Here is a 25,140-nt window from a genome sequence, read left to right on the forward strand (position 1 = left end):
CTACACATCATCTGGTGACATGAAAGTAAAGATTTCCTGGAATTGAAGCAGGTGACATTTGATAGAATAACTTTCCTAAGATATCAGGACCAGGTCTGTTGGAAGGTATCTGGACCAAACCTTTGATGGTGACATAACACTTCAGATGATATCTGATGTCTATGATCTTGATAACATATGGACCTTAGATAAAATGTGCCTGAGAGTTCCCCCTACTACCATTCCTCATTATTCAAATGTGACCTCAATAGTTTTCTAAACTGTGCACTTTCCTTCTGACATGAAACATTACTCCTAGGAAAGGTCCTTCTTGGAACTGAGGGACAAAAAGCTGCTAAAACGAGAAAACTTTATGCTTGATCAGCGATGCGTTCAGAGAAAGAACTTGTTCAAAAGGGGGACATGAAAAAAATAAATAGAAACCTCAACTAAATAGATTTGGGAGAACAAAAGGGGGAACTCTCATGCCCTGCAATGACAACAGAACCCAAATGGAAGAAGAAATACCTCACTTCTTTCCTTGGAAGGACTCAGCCAATGAAAAGCCATGGACTCTTTGTTTATTATAACCCTCCCAACTTTGTTTTCCCCTCTATAAAAACATTCTCCCTCCCTTGCCACTAGGGGACTTATTGCTACTTTGTATGTCTCACCATGATTGCAGACCCCAAATTGCAATTCTCTGCTAATCAGGAATAAACCCATCTTTCCTGGAGAAATATCTGGCAATCTATTTGTCTGGCAATCTATTTGTTTTAGGTCAACACATTCATGAACCAACAATCACTACCATGAAGAAAATGACAAACCACAAGAGCAATGCTTGAAAACAAAGAACTAAAACCCAGAAGTAAAATTCCAAGTTAATTTGACATCCTTTAATGATCAGATTAGACTCTCCAAGGCAAGCCTGGAACCAAGTCAGTTTCCCCTGATTTTCCAGAGATCCAGGACCTAGCTAAGATTGGATTGGTCTCTGGGGTGTGCAAACTTCAGACTGAAATCAATAAGCTAAATTTCTATCAAGCACTCACTTATATGAAAAATCACTTACGTAATACAAGAATCAAAAAGCAGAATTTTAACCTAAGAGAAAAGTAAATTTCCAAATAATATGATGCTAAATGCAAGAAGAAAATAACATTCCCCACAAAAGTATACTACATAAATGCATAATTCAGCATCTTTTTTCCATACTTATGCTTTATATGTAAGTCAAGCTGCTATTTCTTCTTCTGCTTTTGGAAATAGAGAATTACTACTTAAAAGCAATTTCAAATGATTAAATATACAAACACCAAGACACACACACACACACACACACACACACACACACACACACACACACGCAAACACAGGCATACATAATATTACAAAAAAATCTAGCCAACAAAATTTCCTCTAATTCATAGTAACATTCTTTATAATTAATTATCAATTTTCTTTATTTAGCTTATAATAATACTTTATATTTCTGCAAATTATAATATAATTACTTGTAGAGCAACTGCAATGAAGAGAAAGCTCTCTAAAAGCTTCATCAGCTTAACTACCTCAACCCAGAATAATTAATTCAATAAATTTACCATGAGAATTACTTTTTAATCAGGCATTAGAACAACTTGTTCTAAGAAAAAACAGCAGCACTGTAACATTTTCATGTATTTTAAGTCCATAAGTGTATTCAGCTTAAAAATTGAGAACAGTAGCAGTGTTAAGAATAAACTGAAATTTGGAAGTCAAAAACTTTATTACACTTACGTAAAAAGAAAATAAATCAACACTCTTTTGACCATTTTTGCTTTATGCAAAGTTTCCTAACAATTAGAAACAGTTAAAAGAAAATAAAGTTGTAGAACAAAGAAAATGACTTACACAAGACAACACAACCTCAGTAGGGAATTTGGTGTTCAGTCTGAACAAATTTTAATAGCTTTTCTACTTAAAACTCACCATCATTAAAAATTAATTACTAAATTTAATTTTCTATTATGTATACTGTTTTACATCATTTTTATTAAAAACATGTTTTATTAGATTTTCCAACTAAATTAAATGGCGAATAGTTGTTTTATTGCTGGTTTGTATACTTTAATAATTACCAGAAACTATTCTATTCAGCTAAATTAGATGCAGTTTTAGTCACAAACATATTTTTACTAAAATTGTATTAACACGTACACAGAGAAGTAAAAAAGTATTGTGTGTGTGTGTTTTCTTGAGTCCAAGGTGTACAATATTCAGATAGATCAGACTGCAAACAGACTATAAAACATAATACACTAGTAGAAGGATGTTTTCAAAAGTAATAAAAAATGCAGTATGCAGCAACTTTCATAATGAAGAAAACAATGTTAACTGAAACCCATAGAAACTTGCACAATCCTCACTCAGAAAGTGACTCAGAAGGTACCACTGACCAAAAACAGCATTTGAGCATCTGAACTACACCCACCTGACTCAAATCTGTTGTCATCTTCACATTCCAAAACTGCCAGGTAGAAATGTGAGGAGTATCTTCAAAAGTATAGTCTGGAACATCAGCACCACCCTCTTCCCCACACCTTAGTCATCCCATCTGAGGTGGGTCCCCTAGATCTGTATTTTTAAAATAAGTTCCCCAGGTAGGAGTCTATGCTGTCAGCTCAGCATATAATCTAAACAAGGACAGAAAAAAAAGTGCAATGGCCACTACAATATCACTTTACCCAGTTATTTACCTCCCAACTAAATTGCTATTTTTAAATTTACTCCCTTCCATGTTTACACTCAAAACAAGACTATGGTCATCTTAAAAGTGTACTAGTCAAGATACACAATATTTGCTGTACATGTGTATGCATCACTGCTCTGAAACAATATATTTTGAAATATATTCCAATTTCAGAAACATTTTGCTTTCATAATTTTCATGTTCTATTTTATTTTAAGTTATTCTAGAGCTTAAACTATTAGGTTCAGTCAATATGGCAAGTTTATATGGTTCAACCTAATACATCATGTTCATGTTTGGACATTAGAATTCAAAATATTTACCTACTACTTGGAGATAATGCAGGTTCGGTTCTAGACCACCACAGTAAAAATGAATACTGTAATAAAGCAAGTCATATAAAATTTTTGGTTTCCCAGTGCATATAAAAGTTATGTTTACACGATACTGCAGTCAATTAAGTATGCAATAGCATTACATCTCAAAAAACAATGTACATACCTTAACTTAAAAGTACTTCATTGCTAAAAAATGTTAACTGTCATCTGAGCCTATGGTTAGTCAATCTTTTTGCAATAGTAATATCATTGATCACTGAGCTTTTGCATCAAAGATCACTAACTGCATATCACTATAACAAATATAATAATAATAAAAAGGTTTGAAATATTACAAGAATTACCAAAATGTGACAGAGACACAAAGTGAGCAAATGCTATTGGAAAATTGGCACTGATAGACTTGCTCAACACATGGTTGCCACAAACCTTCAATTTGTAAAAAAAAAAAAAAAAAAAAATCTTCAAAGCACAATAAACTGAAGAGCAATAAAATGAGGCATGGCTGTATTTAATTACCTATAATATATTAATAGCTTATATGAATTATTACTTAATTTTCACTAAACTGATATTTATGTAAAAAATTTACCTGCTCTTAGCAGTGAAGTAAGACCTAAAGTTCTTCTAAGTCTATTATAATTAAGCATTATTGTAAGACATATATATGATTATATATACACACACAGTATTCTAATATTTGTATGCACATTAGCCAATATATTCCAATTCATTTTTTCCTGTTTATCAAAAATGGCCTAACCAATTGAAGCATATCAAAACATTTCTAGAATATAAACATTATACAGAAAGAGGAAGATTTTCAAATTCTGGCAAATGAGCTATGCATTTCTAAATGATATTAGAATTATCAAATACATCTTTGAATGAAAAAGTTGCCTTAAATACATTATTTACAAGTCCATCATGGGTAGAAATTCAAGTAAATGTTGATGAATGCTTTAAGAGAATTCTTAACTCTCAAGTCTTTCTCCCTTTTTGTTGTTTCTAGACATTACAACGCTTTGCTTGGCACATGGAACATTGTTAATTTTCAATGTATAAACAAGTCATTGTTTGATACATTAGTGAAATACCAAATATTGCAAAACAAAATTATGTTAAAAAGTATATCTACATAACTTCATTGAGTCGAGAGACAAGGCAAGTTCAACACATTCTCCTAAGGGATATATATCCTGTAATGTCACAACCAAAACAAAACAAAATGAGGGCCAAAGAGAAATGCATACTTTTTTTTTCTATTGCAGTCCCTTACTTTTAAAGCTGATTCAGCTGATGTGCAAAGAGTTGAAGGTTTCGACTTCCTTTTGTATTCCTATAATCTTAAAAAAATTGGCAAAAGGGAAAATACAATTTGTTGTGACTTAAAAATACAGAAATCGTTTGCTGGTAATAACCTAATAATATTTTTTGAGTTTCCCTGGTGGCACAGTGGTTAAGAATCCACCTGCCAATGCAGGGGACATGGATTCGAGCCCTGGTCCAGGAAGATCCCACATGCCGCGGAGCAGCTAAGCTTGTGGGCCACAACTACTGAGCCTGCACTTTAGAGCCCGCGAGCCACAACTACTGAGCCCACGTGCCACAACTACTGAAGCCCATGCACCTAGAGCCCGTGTTCCACAACAAGAGAAGCCACCGCAATGAGAAGCCCATGCACCGCAACGAAGAGTAGCCCTCGCTCGCTGCAACTAGAGAAAGCCTGCACACAGCAATGAAGACCCAACACAGCCAAAAATAAATAAAATAAATTAAAAATATATAGATATTTTAAAAAGCACATATATTCCCTTATAAAAAATATCAATAGTATACAGTATGCTATTAACTCAGAAAAGCAATTAAAATGGTTCTTAGAAAAGTATTTCTCTATCAGAAGAAGTTGAATATTTATTTTGCACTGTATCTTTGTTTCTAAATCTGACACTTTTGCCAGACATCTTTTAATAAACAACCTAAGACGACAACAAAAAATAAATCAGCTGTTTTTAGACTGTACAAATTCAGAATAAATAATTGATTAAGAAAAAAGAATACTATTTTGAGCTAATCCATGTTTCAACAAATTTCTAGGATCTCAGATTGGAAGACAGAAGTCTTAAGTGACAGTATTCCTACTTATAATCCATCGAAATGGATGGCAGAACAAGAACACTTACAAACTGATGAACATTCGAGTACAGAGCACCTTTAAGCTTTTCGAACCAGGAGCGCTTTTTGGAATTCCATCGACCCCAGCCACTATAGAGCAGAGCTTACTTTCACAGTAAGCCCCTTATATTCCACCGCAGCTTAAAGGAACTCACGCTTTCATGAGTAACTCAAATAATTATACAATCTTTAAATGATTTTAAACTAAAGGTATTATTTTAAGACTGCAAAAAAGTTTTAAATAGCATAATATATTTTACTCAAAAAATGGGTGAGGTGGTCAAAAGATAAAAACTTCCAGTTATAAAATAAATAAGTCCTAGGGCTACATTGTACAGCATAGAGTTAATAAGACAGTATTGCATATTTGAAAGTTAGAGAGTAGATCTTAAAAGTTCTCATTACAAGAAAAAACCATTGTAACTATATGTGGTGATGGATGTTAACTAGAATTATTGTGGTGATAATTTCAAATTGTTATGTTGTGTATCTGAAAATAATATGATGTTATATGTAAATTAGATTTCAATTTTTTAAAATGAGGGTAAAATGCTTCCTATGCAAAGATTCAAAGTTTCTGTGCATTTTCTATCTTCATATTTTCATTGAGTTAGGGGAGCATTATAAAGTTAAAATAAGCAAAAGAAGTTGAATATTATACATCAATTGACACATTTTTCTGTTTACCAAATTCCTCATTCTGGTTTGTGTCTTCTTCACCTTTACCTAATTATCTAGCCTGGTGGCAAGATATTTCCATTCTTTTCCTCCCTTTCCCCAATATGCATAAGATAATTATATTTCTGAAATGATCTATATTTTATATTCTTTCTTTCCCTTGGTATTGAATAGATTTCAGATCTTTTATAACCATAGTGAGATGAACACTGAAAAAGTTTTTTTCTATTTTATGGAAATATGCGTCCAATAACACATTGTTATACTAACTTGTGTTATAATTAGTGGGAAGGATTCCTAAAAAATCACAATATGCTATTTCAATTTCTTTACAATAATATCTTAACAGTAATCACTTAGTGTTAATGAAAATAGAACATTTAAATTCAACCTTCAAAAGTTTATATTGTTCATATTTTACGAACATTAAACTGGAGTTTCAGCTGTTAAAAAATGAATTTCTCTTACAATATGAATTTCTCTTACAATTTCTCCAAAGACTTCAGACACATCTAATCCAAGGCTGCAGAGAAAGGAATTTAACTGCCAAGTCAAAATAAAATAATGCTCTAGACTACACTGTCCAATAAAGTAGCCGCCCGCCACACGTGGCTATTGAAATAGAAATCAACATTAATTAAAATTAAGTCAAATAAAATCAAAATTAGTCTCTCCATGTACTAGTCAGATGTGAAGTACTCAATAGCCATAGTGACTATCGGTACTGGACAGTGCAAATAGAGAACATTTCCACAATCTCAGAAAGTTGATTGAGCAGTGTTTCCTAGACTTTCCTTCTCAAGGAGAAGCGTGAAGAGAAGTCACTGAACATGTAAGGGAAGGCTTAGGCTTAGGTTGGAGAAGGAACAACTAGGTAAGTCCTTAACCTTGAGGCATACATCAATGTATGATGAGAAAGTGCTTTCTCCTAAGAGGAAGCAATATTTGACATTATTCCACTGCATTGTATTGATATAGATTTATATCACATCAGCTGTCCCCTAGCCAAAGATCCACCATAAACAAATCAATCAAGAAAACAAAGAATTTCTGTCATAAGAGATATCCTCTTATTATCTATGGTCCTCAAAATTAAGGAATAAAAAAGATGATGGTATAAACAGGCAAAATACATGGATAAATATTAATAGAGTGTGATATATATAGTTATTAGTTATATACAGTTATATAATTATTTTTATATAGTTACAGTGTTATATATATATATATATATATACACACACACATATAGAGAGAGAGAGGGAGGGAGTTATTCCATCATCCTGGTGCTACACATTTTCCATTAAAACTTAAAATCTGAAGATCTACTAATATTTTAGAAGAAAAAAAGTAATTTATACCCACACCAGAAGAACTACATTCTTAAAAATTTCCCAAATAAATGTCATTTCTATTGCAATAGCTATTTTATTATGTAGTGAATAATATATGATTTTAAAATCGCTGATGATCAATGTACTGCTTCTTCCTCGTAACTCATGCCAACAAGGACACCAACATCTTTTAGACGCATCTGAAGTGGGAACAAAAGCCCCCTTGCCTTTTTAAAGACTTTTTGTATGCTTAAAATTAGGGATTTCTAATATGACAACATAAGAACACAAACAGCAGCTAGAAATGCAGCAATCTTTTGTAACCAGTTTTTAACAGCAAGTGTCAGAGAAAGCAAGGAAAGATCTTTTTTTGTTCTCAACAGATGTAGGCACAAAAATACACAGCCAGAAAGCTCATTTAAACTTGCTAATTACAGGAATAATAAACTAATTTTGAATAAAACTGGACAATTTCCTTCTATTTGTAACCCTGAATTTTCATCCACAATTACCCAAGTAAGGTACATTTACTTGCATACATAATTTTATATTTACATACATAATTTTATATTTATAAAGACAAAAATCTACAAGGATAGTTTTAAAAGATCTCTGGATATACTAGACCTAAAGTGTTAACTGCTAAGTCTACTTTCTCTACACGTCCAGTTTTCTCTGCTTTAACTGTTCTATCAAGAAGAGTAGGATGACTCAGGAATCTTCAATGGACCCAGGAATAAAAGATCACCATCTGTCCTTCCTTTACAGCTGAATAAAATAGCTCAAAATCGCAGCAAAAATCTTCTTACCCAGCAAAATCCCTATGGTAAAACTGTCCTTTTATAGCAATTGTTTTTGGCAAAAACTTTGTCTTTTAGTAAAATTAAAACATCCAAATTAATCTTTTGACCATTTTTAAACTCTTAATTCAGTCAGGAGAATAATGGCCCAAGAAACCAAAGCCAGAAGACATCACAGAAACCCAAACTACATTGATAGAGCTCATTTTAAGTTCAGACAGCAAAACATGGGCAAGCCTGGATTTTATAACCAGTATTTGCAGTTTTAAACCAAGTATTGATACTTGAATCTAAAGATAATGAAGCAGATAATATAACCTGAGTGCACAGAAAAAAAGTCTCCATGGAAACAGATAAAAAATTAACACAAGAATAAGAAGAAGTTGTTTTAACAAATTCTGATTCAGGTTTTTGTTAATGTTTTGTTTTGTTTATTTGTTTGTTTGCTCAATTTGAAAGCCTTACCATCCTGCTGGCCGTGAAGAGCCTGGGGACTTTGCATCCTTTCCTCAAGATTGGAGCTAAGGTCAGAGTTCACAGCTGACATCCGTGTTGAATCACTCATATCAAATTCGTCACTTTCTATTGAACTTTCATCCTGAAAATTGTTTTAAAATATCATCAAGTATCATAAAATATAATACATTCAGATAATGACCATTTTATCTATAGGGTCAATTAAAGTTTAGCCAGTTAGTAAGCTTTTACAGAACTCAGTAAAATGTTACACATGAATAGATTCTTGAAATAACAAATAAGAAATTTGAAAACGTGTGAAGATTCAATGTTCTATGTAAAAGATGCAAAACAAAAAATAATGTATTTAGGAAGGACGTAGTTGAGGAATTATCTGAATAGTGAAAGAATGGATTTTTTTTAATTAGTAAAAAACTTCCTAAAAGAGTCAATCACAAAACATAGCATAAAAAGAAATACATGCTTTAATTTTTTAAATAAATGACAATAAAATATTATAAGCAAAAATCTGACACGGCAATAAAAAATCTTAACTAAAAATTTTTCGTTGGTAAACAAAATGGAATCTAAAAACAGACAAACTTACATGGCTAGATTCAAAGTCCACATTTGCTGGAAAACAAGTTAATCTTAGCACAACCTTTCTTTCTTTACAAGGGAATATAAATGGCATTGCAACCACAAAAAGTTCAAGGTAAAAGTGTGCAAGATCCATTTACCAAAAGCCAGATCAGCAAATGGCTAAATTACCAAAAGGCAAGTTTGCCAAACGGTCAATTCATCAAAATCTGTCAAATATTAACTTAAACCAAATCTATGCTATGTTGCTATAGTCATTTCCTTGAAGCAAACTCCTTTTTTGCTTTGCGGAACTGATTTTTGGACAAATGCTGTGCTTATGTAGGCAGGAAGGCCTTAGAAACCTGTGTAAAATATCATAAATGTTTAATTGAAACCACCAGGTTTAACTTCAATTTGTAAACATTTGATCTGAAAGTCTAACATTAATGTAATGATTACCAGTAGCAGTAGCAAATTTATATTTGCTTACATACTTCATCTTCATCACAGCCTGTGAGTTAGGTGCCAGCATTTACCCAATTTTACAGATTGAGAAATTGAGGCACAGAGCTGTTAAGTAATTTATTATACTATTATATACCAGAACTGGGATTCATTATGATGTCTCCCAAACTTAAGAAAAGAGCTTCTTTGAATAGGAAGAGTTCCCCTGGCTTCATAAATGACATCTTGGCATCAGCAAAGAAGTTGCTATGGTTAAGGTACAGGAGCATTCTAGCAGACTTACAACGGGCATTCTGATCCCTAGGTCAGGCCCAGGTGATTTGGGTGTTCTTCCCTTACCTACGGTCTGATTGTGTCTGGGTCTACTGAGTAGCACTAGCTCTTCATTAATTCAGCGAGGAAATGCCACCCTGGGAGGCCTCTGGGCAATCAGCCACACAGACTTCTCCCAGCCACGTGCCCTCTCGGTACATTATGTTATCTCCAATTCTAAATTCTAAGAAAATCCAAAGCATCTAAATATTAAATACATATGTTCAAAAGAGAAGAAAAATAACAGAATTCAGTGTACACATCCATGTTATCAATGTGTACCATATACATATATGTACATATATACACACACATAGCTAGATGATATAGATATCCATTATATACACTCTATAGAGTGTCTGTAATACCACAGTGTTTTAGAGCACATTCTCTGGAACCAGACTGCCTGGATTCAGATTTATACTCTGCCACCTATTAGATGTGTCTCCTTAAGCAAATTACCTAACATTTCTGTGCCTCAGTTTCCTCACCTATAAAATGGGAGAAATAATAGTATCAATCTCATAGGGCTATATAAAGATTGAGGGGCTATAATATATCTAAAGTAGTTAAAACAATGTCAGATCCATAATAAGCACAAAACTGTTTGATATTGTTATATAGAATATGTAACAAATTCTACAGTATGTAAGATTCATATTTATTATATGAACACATACAAAAATAAATGTAATGGTAAAGATGATCAATATGTGTTTATAAAGTAGCTGTGGATACTATATGAACATAGTCTTTATAAAAGCATTTATTATATACCCTACAAAGAGCTAACTAGATGTAATCTAGTAAAATACTCTTTCCATGGTATGTGTATGTGTGTGTACGTACACACACAACCATCTGAGATATATGAGGTATATGTATATATATATATGTGTGTCTATGTGTAAAAGCTATGTGTGTGAGGCTATGTGTGTGTATGTTTAAGAAGATCTAGACACAAAGATTGAGGCTGCAGTCTCTGTTCTATAGAATGGTTAATACAAACTGCACACTATGGCTAATCAATGTAGCTAGTGTGACTAAAGAACTGACAATTTAATTTTAGTTAATTTGAATTAATTTTTATTAAATTTAAATATCCCTGTATGTCTAGTGGCTACCATGTTGGACAGTGCAGATTCAACATTCCTCACCGTTGGATATTTCCAACCATCACTATTAGCAATACAATAAACATCCTAACACTTAAATTGTTTTGTGCAACAAATTCCTTAGTATAAATTTTTAGTCAAAGCATATAAATAACTTTTTAAAGTTTTAAAATAATTATTGCCAAACTCTCCCCCAGAAAGTTTGTTATGGTTTAAACTCTCATCAACAGTTTGTAAGAAGGTCAACTGACCTTACTTTGGATACAGTATTTTGTAATTTTAAAGGGATTCCCATTCTTGGCCTTCTTTATCTCTCTGAATAGCATTTAGTATTGTCCTATATAAATATTTTCATTATTTCATTATTTCATTATTTACTTCCTTTATTGTCTGTTCTCCCACCACCACTAGAAGATAAGCTTAATAAAGGCAAGAATTTTGTCAATTTATTCACTGTTTATCTCCATTACCTATAAGAGTGACAGTTACAGAGAAGGTACTCAATAAATATTGATTGAAGTAATTGAATAAACATTTATTAAAATTTAACTCATCACAAAGGAATATCTTACTTGATTTCCATTTTAACATGACTTATGTTACTTAACCACCTTCCTTTCTTTCAATAATCACAATTTCAAAAATTTCATAAATAATCTAACTCATCATTTATATGAATAGTTTTAAGACAGTGTACACCCAAGTTAGCATTTTTGAAATGTAAAGATAAGAGTTATTTTCCTAACCCAGTTATAATTTAAAAGGATCTGTCTCTCTTACGTGAAACACTTAGGATTTTTTAGAAGCCAGAAGGATTTAGCATATGTGGACCCTACTGCTGGCACAAAGTTAATCTTACTTTTTGGCCTAGAAATAAACAGATCAATATCTACATGAGTTTCCTACAAATAATTTGACAGCTCTAACTAGTTTATGAGTTTTTAAAAAAGATTTTCAATTATGTGATGACTCATGGGAATAATATTTTTATTCTCAGGGATGGATAAACAGTAATATTTTCTTAATTGTCTTTCCTGTCTTTGAATGATCTTATTACTAGTTATTCAATCATTTATATACAGCTATCTAATAATATGGAATCTGATACTGCCACTGCACTAATACAGATATTCTTACAGAGTGTACTTTTCATAAAATCTTGAGATAAAACAATTTTATAAACATAGATTTGAGATTAAACCTGCTCACACAAAGAGGAAAATCAAAAATTTGATTTCTGGGCTTCTCTGGTGGCGCAGTGGTTGAGAGTCCACCTGCCAACGCAGGGGACATGGGTTTGTGCCCTGGTCCAGGAAGATCCCACACGCCGCAGAGAAGCTGGGCCTGTGAGCCATGGCCGCTGAGCCTGCGCGTCCAGAGCCTGTGCTCCGCAGCGGGAGAGGCCTCAGCGGTGAGACGCCCGCGTACCGCAAAAAAAAAAAAAAAAATTGATTTGTGTTTTATGAACAAAGTTAACAAAGTAATTGTAAAAGAATTTAATCTTTGATAAAGGAGCCAGGAATTTACAGTGGAGAAAGGACAGCCTCTTCAATAAGTGGTGCTGGGAAAACTGGACAGGTACATGTAAAAGTATGAGATTAGATCACTCCCTAACACCATACACAAAAATAAGCTCAAAATGGATTAAAGACCTAAATGTAAGGCCAGAAACTATCAAACTCTTAGAGGAAAACATAGGCAGAACACTCTATGACATAAATCACAGCAAGATCCTTTCTGACCCACCTCCTAGAGTAATGGAAATAAAAACAAAAATAAACAAATGGGACCTAATGAAACTTCAAAGCTTTTGCACAGCAAAGAAAACCATAAACAAGACCAAAAGACAACCCTCAGAATGGGAGAAAATATTTGCAAATGAAGCAACTGACAAAGGATTAATCTCCAAAATTTATAAGCACATGATGCAGCTCAATAACAAAAAAACAAACAAACCAATCCAAAAATGGGCAGAAGACCTAAATAGACATTTCTCCAAAGAAGATATGCAGACTGCCAACAAACGCACGAAAGAATGCTCAACATCATTAATCATTAGAGAAATGCAAATCAAAACTACAATGAGATATCATCTCACACCAGTCAGAATGGCCATCATCAAAAAAATCTAGAAACAATAAATGCTGGAGAGGGTGTGGAGAAAAGGGAACCCTCTTGCACTGTTGGTGGGAATGTAAATTGATACAGCCACTATGGAGAACAGGATGGAGGTTCCTTAAAAAACTACAAATAGAACTACCATATGACCCAGCAATCCCACTACTGGGCATATACCCTGAGAAAACCATAATTCAAAAAGAGTCATGTACCAAAATGTTCACTGCAGCTCTATTTACAATAGCCCAGAGATGGAAACAACCTAAGTGTCCATCATCGGATGAATGGATAAAGAAGATGTGGCACATATATACAATGGAATATTACTCAGCCATAAAAAGAAATGACATTAAGCTATTTGTAATGAGGTGGATAGACCTAGAGTCTGTCATACAGAGTGAAGTAAGTCTGAAAGAGAAAGACAAATACCATATGCTAACATATATACAGAATTTAAGAAAAAAAAATGTCATGAAGAACCTAGGGGTAAGACAGGAATAAAGACACAGACCTACTAGAGAATGGACTTGAGGATAGGGGCAGGGGGAAGGGTAAGCTGTGACAAAGCGAGAGAGAGGCATGGACATATATACACTACCAAACGTAAGGTAGATAGCTAGTGGGAAGCAGCCGCATAGCACAGGGAGATCAGCTCGGTGCTTTGTGATCACCTGGAGGGGTGGGATAGGGAGGGTGGGAGGGAGGGAGACGCAAGAGGGAAGAGATATGGAAACTTATGTATATGTATAACTGATTCACTTTGTTATAAAGCAGAAACTATCACATCATTGTAAAGCAATTATGCTCCAATAAAGATGTAAAAAAAAAGAATTTAAATATATCTCACCAAATAATGCTGTATTTAAAAATAAATACTTAACCGCATTTCCTGTTCTATAGAAATTTCAGAAAGGAGAGAATGTATTAGCCTGAGAAACTATCCCTAATATAGTTACTCTGAATGTGTATATTAATTAATGGCTACTAACTAGTTAACAAGGATTTACTAAGCCCATATTGTTATAAGTGTTTTGGGGAATATACACAGGGTATATATATATAACTTAGTCCCTACCTTTGAGATAATTCAACAAAACTGGTGAGTTAATTAATATTTTAGGGAAGAATATTTAACAAATATGCATTTAGTATCTAATATACGCCAACAAGCACATTGCTAGACTCTTACTATACAAATTAAATAATTTGAAACATCAAAAAAATCTCTAGTTAAGAAGAATCACCACAAATTGTAGAAAATGCAGAGAAGTAGACAAACAAATACTTAGGATAATGATTAACTGAAAAACAACTTTAAAACATACACAAGATTTGGATGGTGGGGAAATGGTTATATTTGAAATACCTATGAAATTGAACTTTCTGATTTCCAGGTAAAATAGCCTTAGTACTAAAACTTCCCTAGATACAGACTTATTTGGAATACTCTCCCCTGAACTTTCTAGCACTTTACCTAGGTTTAGCTCGATGGTGGGCTACTAAGGAAAATGAATGTTTCTGGGGAATGAGCAAATTCCCACACAGCACTAAGGCAGAAGTGGTAAGATAGGGTATTCTGTTGAGCACTAGAAATTTCTGCATATTTCTCTATCTGTGCAGTCCTAGTGACACTCTTTTCATTAAAAATAAATAAATTACCATCTTCAAAGTGCCATCCTGCTTAACACAACAGTCATGGTTATCAAACCTCATTCTGACTCGTGATATAAGTGTACATGTTTCCATTTTACCTCGTCTTGCTGTGAGTTTAGCAGCTGCAGTTTCATGTGCTTCATGTAGGCCATGGTAATTGGCATGTTGTAGTCAATCATGCTGGTCACCAAAGTGGGAGGTTTTCCATTATCTGGAATAAAACATTTTTAATGGGTAATGAAAGTGATACTGCATTCTACCTGTAATTTCAGAATGATCCAATTTGTTCAAATTGAAATAAGATTCTAGATACCAAGGGTTTAGGAGATTGGTAGCATTAGAGATGGATTGTAGAAAAAATAAATAACTGGTAAGATTCAACAAAGGTGTTTTGGGACAAATTAGCACTATGGATAAATCTGTTATTTCTAACTACAAGGGGAGATTTTTGATATCCTGGATAACAATGAGTGACACTAATAGAGTGATTAAACAAAATTATTGGTATTTTTGTATTTTTCTCCTTTGCTGCACACTTACTTTTCTTTTCTTTGGTTGTGCCGTGTGGCATGAGGGATCTTAGTTCCCTGACCAGGGATCAACCCCGTGCCCCCTGCAGTGAGTCTTAACCACTGGACTGTCAGGGAAGTCCCCAAATTTGCTTTCTACAGGGACTACTTGACCACAAGAGGAAATTTACTTTTTATTTTTTGCTGTTCCACCCATTCTCCAACACAAGGGAATAGGCTAGCCTAAATGTATCTTTGAGATTAATCTCTGAGAGAAACTCATACATTAGGAAAATAATCCAAATAATTTTTAATGAAAGCCAAAGCCAAACTATAACTTTTCTGTAAAAATTTTCGGTGAAAGAACTCCATACTATTCATTACTTTTAGAAATAAGAAATTGGTAGATTTAAAAGAACACAGATGGAACATCAATTTCCTTGCTGAAAATATCTGAAATACCATGAAATACACACAATAAATGAAAATTAAATATTATTATAGGAAAAAAGTTATTTGCTACAGTCAAAACTGCTTTTCTTCTGAGAAAGGACACTGAGTTGCTTTGTAGTGAATCTTCAACATTCACTGTCTCCTGCTTGAATACATGAGACGATCTGACTCGTTAAACTGTTTCTGTCTACCACATTCTTATAAAAATGTGGGGTATAAATTGCCATTATGAATAAAATTACTTGAAATCTCACTATTTGACACTGCGGCTACCTTTATGATCTGTTCCATCTGGGTTTAAATGCATTCTTTTCTGGCACTCTGAGCAGCTCATTAGAAACCGTGTCACCGCTTCTCTTGGTAGGAAGGCATAGCTCTCTGAAATCTGAAATGATTCACAAAATAGAGGTGTTATTATATAAGCTGACTGGGCATGATTCAACAGAAGTGATCATTGTATTTCCAAATAAGACGCATTATTCCATAATGGCAGGAAGCACAATGAAAGCATGCACTGCATATCATGCATCATTTCAAGAAATATCTATCCAACTTGATTGCATGTCTCTTAATAATTGCTAATAATGCAATGTGGAGGAAAAAAATCAACCACATCTGGATGGAGAACTGTTTATATTTCTGCATTTCTTTTAGGAAAAATAATCCCAGTGTACAGATACTCTAGTGAATTTTCCTCATTAAAATTTGTCCACGATTGTTTTGGCAATTAAACTTATTGCTAGCACCATTAAAATTTTATCCAATTTTACATATATTTTAAAAAATTTAGCCCCAAGGTGAAACAGTAAACTTTGGATTTTGCAGTAATAAGCATTTCTTCATTATTGCTTTTCAAAGTACTTTAAGGAAAGATAAAAAATAATCTGAACAGAACTCATGTATCTATTTACTGCAGTGAATCATCCCTTCCACAGAAAATGACACACTTGGAATGCATTCTGGCCACCTATTTCAGTTGCTATTTTATGTCAGTTTTTCATAATTTATGTCCACAATAGTTCACATTGATTGTCAGAGCCAGCTTTTCCAGTGCCCTATACAGAGCTTCTCTTTTCAGAACCATGATCCAGAATCAAGTTAGAAATCAATACTCTTGTCAGTGATTCTTTAAATATTACCTTTTCAAAAACCAAGGTATTTCTCTCAAGAAAGCAAAGATTTCTAAAGTGAAACTGACAGATTGTTAAACATCTCTAAATAAAAGCTGACGGTGCCGCTAAGAAGTCTGATGCAGGGCATTAGTTTTCCACCATACTGTCACTGACACTGGTCCATGAAATATGAGGTAAGCAAAAGGAATAAATGAGTTGTAAATCAGACATAATTGCCATAGACGATTCCTCAGGTGCATGCAGAGCTGTTATGAACGTTGATGTATTTTAAGCTTGTAGAAGGAGGAAAATATGCACCTTGCATATAATTGAGTGCAAATCTGCGCCAATTCCATTAATGGTGATGGGGTTAACTTTTGCTGGAGCACAGCATCGAGGAAACCTCACATATTAAAATCCAAAATTGTAAAGCATATTTTTCCCTGATTTTCATGTGAAAATCAGTTCACATCGCTTAGTCTATCTCTTTGACTCTCAGGGAAAAGAAGCTGTAAGAATGTCAAAGAGAAGGAACAAGTCTACAATTAAAAATCTGCCATGGATGATTCGTACACAGGTAATCCACAGTCGACTCTACTGGGATTGGAATATGAAACTGATGTTTAATATAACTATCATTTGTAAATTAAGGTGTTGTCCAGTTTAAAAAAAAACAAACTTCCTTGTACTATACAAGGAACTGCGGGAGAAAAGAAGCAGAGCAATTTGAAAGTATTTCATCAAAATATTTTATATAAGCTATTGAATAAAGAAATACATAAATGCAATATAAATGTTCACTCATTCTCGATCACTCTCTTTGTCTCTTCACACAGGCACACATACACACACACACAAATTTGATTCCTATTCATCTATTTTTACAGAGGGATCTAACACTTTAATCTGATTTATTTATCTGATTAGAGATCATTTTTTCCGACTCTCTGAAAACCTTTTTTACAATTATTCAGAAGTTAAGTCTCTGATTCATGCCCAGTCTGATACTTCATATTTTAACTCACATGGAATTATAATCCATGGGAACTAATAGAGCTGACCAGTAAATTCATTAACAAACAGGATTTGAGAAGAATGCTCCATTGATTTTCATAGAGGATTTCTATTAAGGCTCTTCTCTCCTTAAATAAAAGAGAAACCTTCAATTGAAAAAAAATGGCCAACTGGTGGAGTTAAAGAGATGCTGCATTTGCTTCGACGGTCCTGATGCTCTCCACAATCTGCCCTTTTCTCAGTGCTAATAAAGCACTTATGTAGAAATCCCTTCTAGAGAGCTTTATCATTGACCTGACTCAATTGTATTATTTGTCCTAGCACTACTTAGCTCCAAATCAATTTTTTCTTGGAATCATTAATCATATTATATTTCCTTTACACTTTTACTCTGAAAAACAGGTACTTGTATTGACCACAAATATAAGTGGATAAATATGCTATGTGTACATGTGTGAATGAAATATATAAAGTCCCACCTTGTATCTTAGAAAAGATTTTTCAGTAAGTATTATATCACATTGTTCTCTGTGGTGTTATTCTGGGCACTATATGTTATATAAGTGGATAAAATCCCTTATTTGGGGGTACTTTCTTGGTGTTCAGAACCCACTTATAGGGAGACCTGCTGAGACACCCCACTCTCATCAGATCTTTTCTACCCCACCTCATGTTCATTGGGGCCCAAGGATCTCAGAGTATTCTTAGGCACAGGGAGAAGAGACCCTCAGAAAGTCTCACACTCATTTCTGAAACAATATTTTTCCTGCCATGGAGGTGAAGAGGGAAAATGATTCCTTTTTCTTTATCTCGGCTCTTTCCTCTGCAGCCTCTTTGAAATTAAGGGTCCTGGGCAACCTTCACTGCTGAAGTTCTCAGAACATTTTTAAACAATGAGATGTCCTTTAAAAGTTCTAAAATTATGGTGCATTTGAATAAGTGCATTTCACAATTAAAGCCCATAATGAAATACTGTGGTGGTCCTGTCAATATCCTTCCATGACCCCATTCAGAGATTATACAGAAAGCCTACATGAAGACTCTTGAACTTGAGGCCTGAGCTAAATGCTCCTATGGCTCTTGCTCTAATGAAAGGGTCTGTTTCTGTGAGTGTTTGAAATGCTAAATCAACTTTAAATAGATGTTCATAAACGGTGATAAAATCAGGGACGTGTTCTTCTAGGCTGTCTATTCATCAAAGTCCTATCATTCTTCATACAACATGTAAAAGCAGGTGCAAATAAAATATAGAAGGGACAGAAATTGCAAAACATTTTGATTCAGATACTTGAAACACCGTTCTACTAACACTATAATTAATGATATAAAATGCTATAGTCATTCATAAATGTCTATTTCCTTGACCCACTTTTCAAATCTAAACACTTGTTTGTTTCTAAGACAATTAGAAACAAACAATTTCTTAGAAACAAACAGTTTCTTAGAAACAAACAGTTTCTAAGACAATTAGAAACTTTGAATATACAGTACAGAACATTTCTAGAACACTAGTGAGGATAATATTCACTTGAAAAATGCATTCTTAGAAACATCTTTATATTTGGGAAAGAGAGAGAGTATTTCCTTAGAATTGGTTTATCAACACAGAAATGCTGCATCTTGTGAGGAATACGAAACAAAACATCACATGAATGGATATTAGTCTCGCTCCTTCTGAATTAAACACTAAAACAAACAAACAAAAAACAACTGCCATGGGACAAGTCACATATATTGCCTGTAACAGAAATAAACATCCAAAGGAAGGACTAGAACATAGCCATATTGAATCTTATAAACCAAAGATCTCACATTATTTATCATGTAAATAATTGTGAGGCATCCCTTTCCTAGAAATGTTATTTTCTAGGAATCCAGACTTGTTTTCTTAGATTTATATAATAGTTTTCATCGGGGCTTGCATCCATTATTTTAGACAGTGGCTAAAATAGATTTTACAGTAATTTTTTGACAATGGGATCCACTGGTATAAAGAGGTTAAATGAATCACCATTGTTACACAATAGAGGGCAAAGCAAAGAGCTGGAAATTGAACCTGGAACTCTCAAATCCTGGTCTGTTTCTATACATTGAAGGGACGATGGTGGGTTCATCCAACAGACAGATTAGACAAATGCGTAGGATCCAAGGAAAGCAGGAACATCAAAATAGATTTTTTAAAACTTTGGTATTTCAAAAAAAAAAAAAAACCAAAGTATCAAAGTGTTACCAAAGTCAGGACTTGGGAACTTCTTCTTTTTCTGCTATCACTGTTATTTTTTATTATAATAAGTATTATAGCTACAAAGCTCTATATGATACACATATTAAGTTTTAAAATTAATTTATTTTTTCTATTCTTTTCCAAATTCTTTTCCCATTTAGGTTATTTCAGAATATTGAGCAGAGTTCCCTGTGTTATACGGTAGGTCCTTGTTGGTTATCCATTTTAAATATTCCTTAAACTTGAGTTGTGGCTGAAGATTTGTTGTTGTTGCTATTTGTTAACTTTGAATTAGCTGTGGTTGAGGGGTGGAAATGCTGTAGCACAACACAATTTTTTCACTGCTTATCATTTCTAAAGACCTTAATTCAACTGTGTATTAGACAACATTGATACTGTTTTCAATGAAAATATTACATTCTAAGTCTGTTAAGACTGGAATTCATCAGTAATGCAGAAATAATAAATTGCATTATCATCCTAAATTAGAAGTAGAAATCACCTCTCCAATTAAATAATATGGTAATACGTCTTCATAAAAATAATTGAACTGCAGCATCTTTTGATGGACTAAGCCAAATCAGCATCTAGAGCAAAGATAGTATGATGTTAGTGATCTAATGATAAACCTATGCACCTGAAGAGGGTATCATGATTAAATCCCATAAGGAGCACTGCTATTGATCTTGCACTTGTAGGTTAAAATAAAAAAATTTAAAAACTAATGGGAATACATTTCTGAAAAGTTTACTGACAAATATTATAGTTGAAAGGAGGATGAGCATTTTTACCTTGCCATGTCCCTGTCTTCTGAAGGAAGAAGAAACAGTACCTTTTTAAACACGACGTTTATAAAACCAAATTCTGGCAGTTCTCAAGTGCCACTCACCTTCCCCTCAACAGCTTGGTTAAGGTAAAACTGTAACTTATTGAAAAGAACTGATATTTTAAAAATCAATCGCAGTCAAGTTAGTTTGCAAATCTCATCTTATAAATTTGATAATATATATAATTCCTAAAGTTTTCTTACATTTACTTTTGAATAGCACAGTTTTATCTCCAGAAATGTCTCCTTTCTTACTTGGATCTGAACATATGAAGCAATACAAAATTAGAAAAAAGTTTAAAAATTAATTAACCAAAATAATTTAATAACAAATTGTTCCTTTGCTGTACATTGCCAGACTGTACGTCACAATTACATGATGCAAGTGTATCTTACTAACTTGAGCCTTTAGGTTTTATAAATTATGAGCAAAATTGATAACAGACAAAAATTTTGAAACAGGACTGTTTGTCCTGTCCCACTTCCTCAGTCCCAAGCATTCTTCCCCTCTAATTTTAACAGTGTTTAATTTCTGAACATTTTCAATAGGAAGGCCCTCAAAATTGACTCAGCTTGTCCATAAACCTGCAATTCTCTGGCTCCTGAAATGGTAGAAAATTGACAATTCTCTAAATTAGGATTCTCATTAACTGTATGACAACTATTACTTGCTTTGGCTGTTTTACACAAAAGGAAATGCTTCCTAAAAGAGTATACGTGTGTTTGTTTCCCATTGATTGAGTGCTTAATAATAATTATGCCAAGTAAGAATTTTATATGGATTTTATCATTTAATCCTCACATCAGTCCCAGAATAGATTACTATCATCACCATCATAATCTCTGTTTAACAGATGAGGAAACTATGCTTCAGAGAGGTTGTATAATTTGTCAAACAAGGAGAAGAGACAGGACTCATGTGATAATGTGGTTTCAGAGCCTATCTTTTATTCACTTTTAATCACCATATTTTATAGCCTCTCCTGGTCATCAGTATTAAAACTGAAAGAGACTGTCTCATCCATAAAAAGTGGGAATATTAACCTTACAGCATAGGTTAATTATACTAAAATGTTTATAATGTTCCCTGGTGTGAGATTCTTTGTAAGTATAAAATGCTCTGACTGGTTTGATGTGACCCTTTTGAATACAAGGCCAGTCAAGGGCCCTGTACCTTGTCTCAGGTTACAGAGTTCCACAGGAAGCACATCAGACTGTGCAGTTACAATACAGAGCTCCACCTGGAGGAAATTAACTGACCATCTGTCTTGTTCCAGCAGAACTGACTGCTAAAGTAATGGCTTTGATGATGGCCATTCTGACTGGTGTGAAGTGATACCTCATTGTAGTTTTGATTTGCATTTCTCTAACGATTAGTGACGTTGAACATCTTTTCATGTGTTTGTTGGTCACCTATATGTCTTCTTTGGAGAAATGTCTATTCAGGTATTCCACCCATTTTTTGACTGGGTTGTTCGTTTTCTTGATATTGAACTGCATGAGCTCCTTGTATATTTTGGAAATTAATCCTTTGTCAGTTGCTTCATTTGCAAATATTTTCTCCCAATCTGAGGGTTGTCTAATGCTGAAGAAGGTGTGGAGAAAAGGGAACCCTCGTGCACCGTTGGTGGGAGTGTAAATTGATACAGCCACTATGGAAAACAGTAGGGGGTTCCCAAAAAACTAAAAATAGAACTACCATATGACCCAGCAATCCCACTACTGGAGATATACCCAGAGAAAACCATAATTCAAAAAGATACATGCACCCCAATGTTCACAGTAACTCTATTAACAATAGCCAGGACATGGAAACAACCTAAGTGTCCATCGACACAGGAATGGATAAAGAAGATGTGGTACACATATACAATGGGCTATTACTCAGCCATAAAAAGGAACGAAATTGAGTCATTTGTAGAGACGTGGATGGACCTAGAGACTGTCATACAGAGTAAAGTAAGTCAGAAAGAGAAAAACCAATATCGTATATTAACACATATGTGTGGAATCTAGAAAAATGGTATAGATGATCCCATTTGCAAAGCAGAAGTAGAGACACAGACGTAGAGAACAAATGTATGGATACCAAGGGGGAAGGGGGGAGTGGGATGAATCAGGAGATTGGGATTGACATACATACACTACTATGTATAAAATAGATAACTAATGAGAACCACCTACTGTATAGCACAAGGAACATTACTTAATGCACTGCAGTGACATGAATGGGAAGAAAATCCAAAAGGGGATGTATGTATTTGTATGGCTGATTCATTTTGCTGTACAGTAGAAACTAATACAACACTGTAAAGCAACTGTACTCCAATAAAAATTAATTTAAAGAAATGAATAAAGTAATGGCTTTGCAATAACACTGTAACAACCAGGAACTAAATGCAGAGGATTTCCATTTTTAATAGAATATACAAGAAGGAGTGTAAGTAAACTATTTCTAAAGGAAAAAGACTTCTAATTGTTCAAAGAAATTCACCAGTAGAGAAGTTATTGTTGCGTTAAGATTTGAACCTAACACATGAGCTGAAATAGAGACATCACATGACATGGGTAAATCATGAGCATTAGCAAAGCAGAAAAAGCTAAAATCAAAAGATTTATCAACCAAAATCACACCATTTTGTCCTAAGTTCCCTAAGGTCTTAGCAAAAGGAAAAATCATAATTAATGTTACTAAATATTAGTAGTTTGGAAAAGCAGCAGGCAAGTGCTGAATTTCATTATAAGTAACATTCCTCCACAGCTTGATGCCTCTGTCTATAGTGTGCTCCGTTGCAGACACCGAGCTTTAGAGCAAAATAAAGTTGGTCTAATCACACTACTTTTTAAGTTACCTTCTCCACCTTTGCTCTATAAAATGAATTTAGAAAATAGAAATAACACCTTTATTTCACTGGAATAATAACATTAAAACTTTTTTTTTTTTTTTTTTTTTTTTTTGCTAAATATCATGCAGTACACTCATGGAAGAATTTGCCTTTAGGGCCGAATTTTTAACATTTTCCCTTGTGAAACTCTTGAAATTATGAATAAAGAAATAGTCTCCTAATGAAATTTGTTTATCATATCGCTATTGTGATATTTAATATTTAATACTGTGATATACTATCACAAACCACCTGCAATGTACATAACTGGATAATGAAGCTGTAGAAAATTTATTTTTAAAAACTAATAAAATTAAAATAGGGGCTTCCCTGGTGGCACAGTGGTTGAGAGTCCGCCTGCCGATGCAGGGGACACGGGTTCGTGCCCCGGTCCGGGAAGATCCCTCATGCCGCGGAGCGGTTGGGCCCGTGAGCCGTGGCCGCTGAGCCTGTGCATCCGGAGCCTTGCTCCGCAGCGGGAGAGGCCACAACAGTGAGAGCCCCAAGTACCGCAAAAAAAAAAAAAAAAAAAAAAAAAACCCAAAAAACAAACAAAAACTGATAAAATTAAAATGTAATTGAACAGAACCTATAAATCCAAACGCTATTAAAGGCCTCATATGTCCTGATTCACAAAGACACCATAGTCCAGAAAGACCCCTATCTAAGGAAGGGAAGTCTTGTTTATGGGCACTATCTCCAGTTCAACAAGGGCCACTATGTCTTTACCTGGTTTATACATTGTATATTTTTGAATACATCTGAAGAGAGGGAATTAGGAAAAAAAATACATATATATATATATATATATATATATATACACCCATATCATATACATATAAAGCTTTACAAACACTATAACATTTGGCCCAGATATTTTTATAGATGTGTTACAAAACTGAAAATTCCAGCCAATGGCTTTCTCTTATATTTATATGGATTCTCTTTTACCCATTGCATGCGTGAGAAAAGGTAAGCAGCGAACATCATTATACTTCTACAGAGGAATTTATTAATCTGGGGAGTTGCACATGGAAACAGTCTTACACAGATGAAGACATTTTTCATCTAAACATTTATTTACTGAACAAATATCTATTAAGTGCACAGGCATTATAATTATCCCTGAATACTGTGAGATATGGTTCTACACCACTAATGTGCCCGGCTATACCAAATTATTGGAATCACCTGTTGGTAATTGTTTGGTTAATTTTGAAGAGATTCCGAAAAATGCTTTGATCAGGACTCAGCATAAACACTCTTAGGTTAAAAAGTGTATTCATAGCAATAATCAATTAAACAAAAAGCCAGACATTTGGCCTGCCTAATCAAATTTGTATTTACTCTGACCCTCAACAATTTTTGCTTCCAAACC

General features: G+C 33.9%; 1 protein-coding gene across 5 annotated transcripts in view; it reads right to left on the minus strand.

The window, feature by feature from the left end:
• The window catches only part of NOL4 (nucleolar protein 4), a gene marked incomplete at both ends in the record, with an annotated part of 392,149 nt that overhangs the window by 248,013 nt on the left and 118,996 nt on the right, over positions 1-25,140 (minus strand). For all 5 annotated transcript variants that reach the window (XM_082668191.1, XM_082668190.1, XM_082668188.1 and 2 more), the window contains 3 exons: positions 8,504-8,636; positions 14,838-14,950; positions 15,975-16,086. In XM_082668191.1, coding sequence (XP_082524317.1) covers positions 8,504-8,636; positions 14,838-14,950; positions 15,975-16,086 — 358 coding nt within the window. The remainder of the gene's footprint in view (positions 1-8,503; positions 8,637-14,837; positions 14,951-15,974; positions 16,087-25,140) is intronic.

The sequence above is a fragment of the Grampus griseus genome, assembly GCF_964374135.1.
Source record: "Grampus griseus genome assembly, chromosome: 12".
Taxonomy (NCBI): domain Eukaryota; kingdom Metazoa; phylum Chordata; class Mammalia; order Artiodactyla; family Delphinidae; genus Grampus; species Grampus griseus.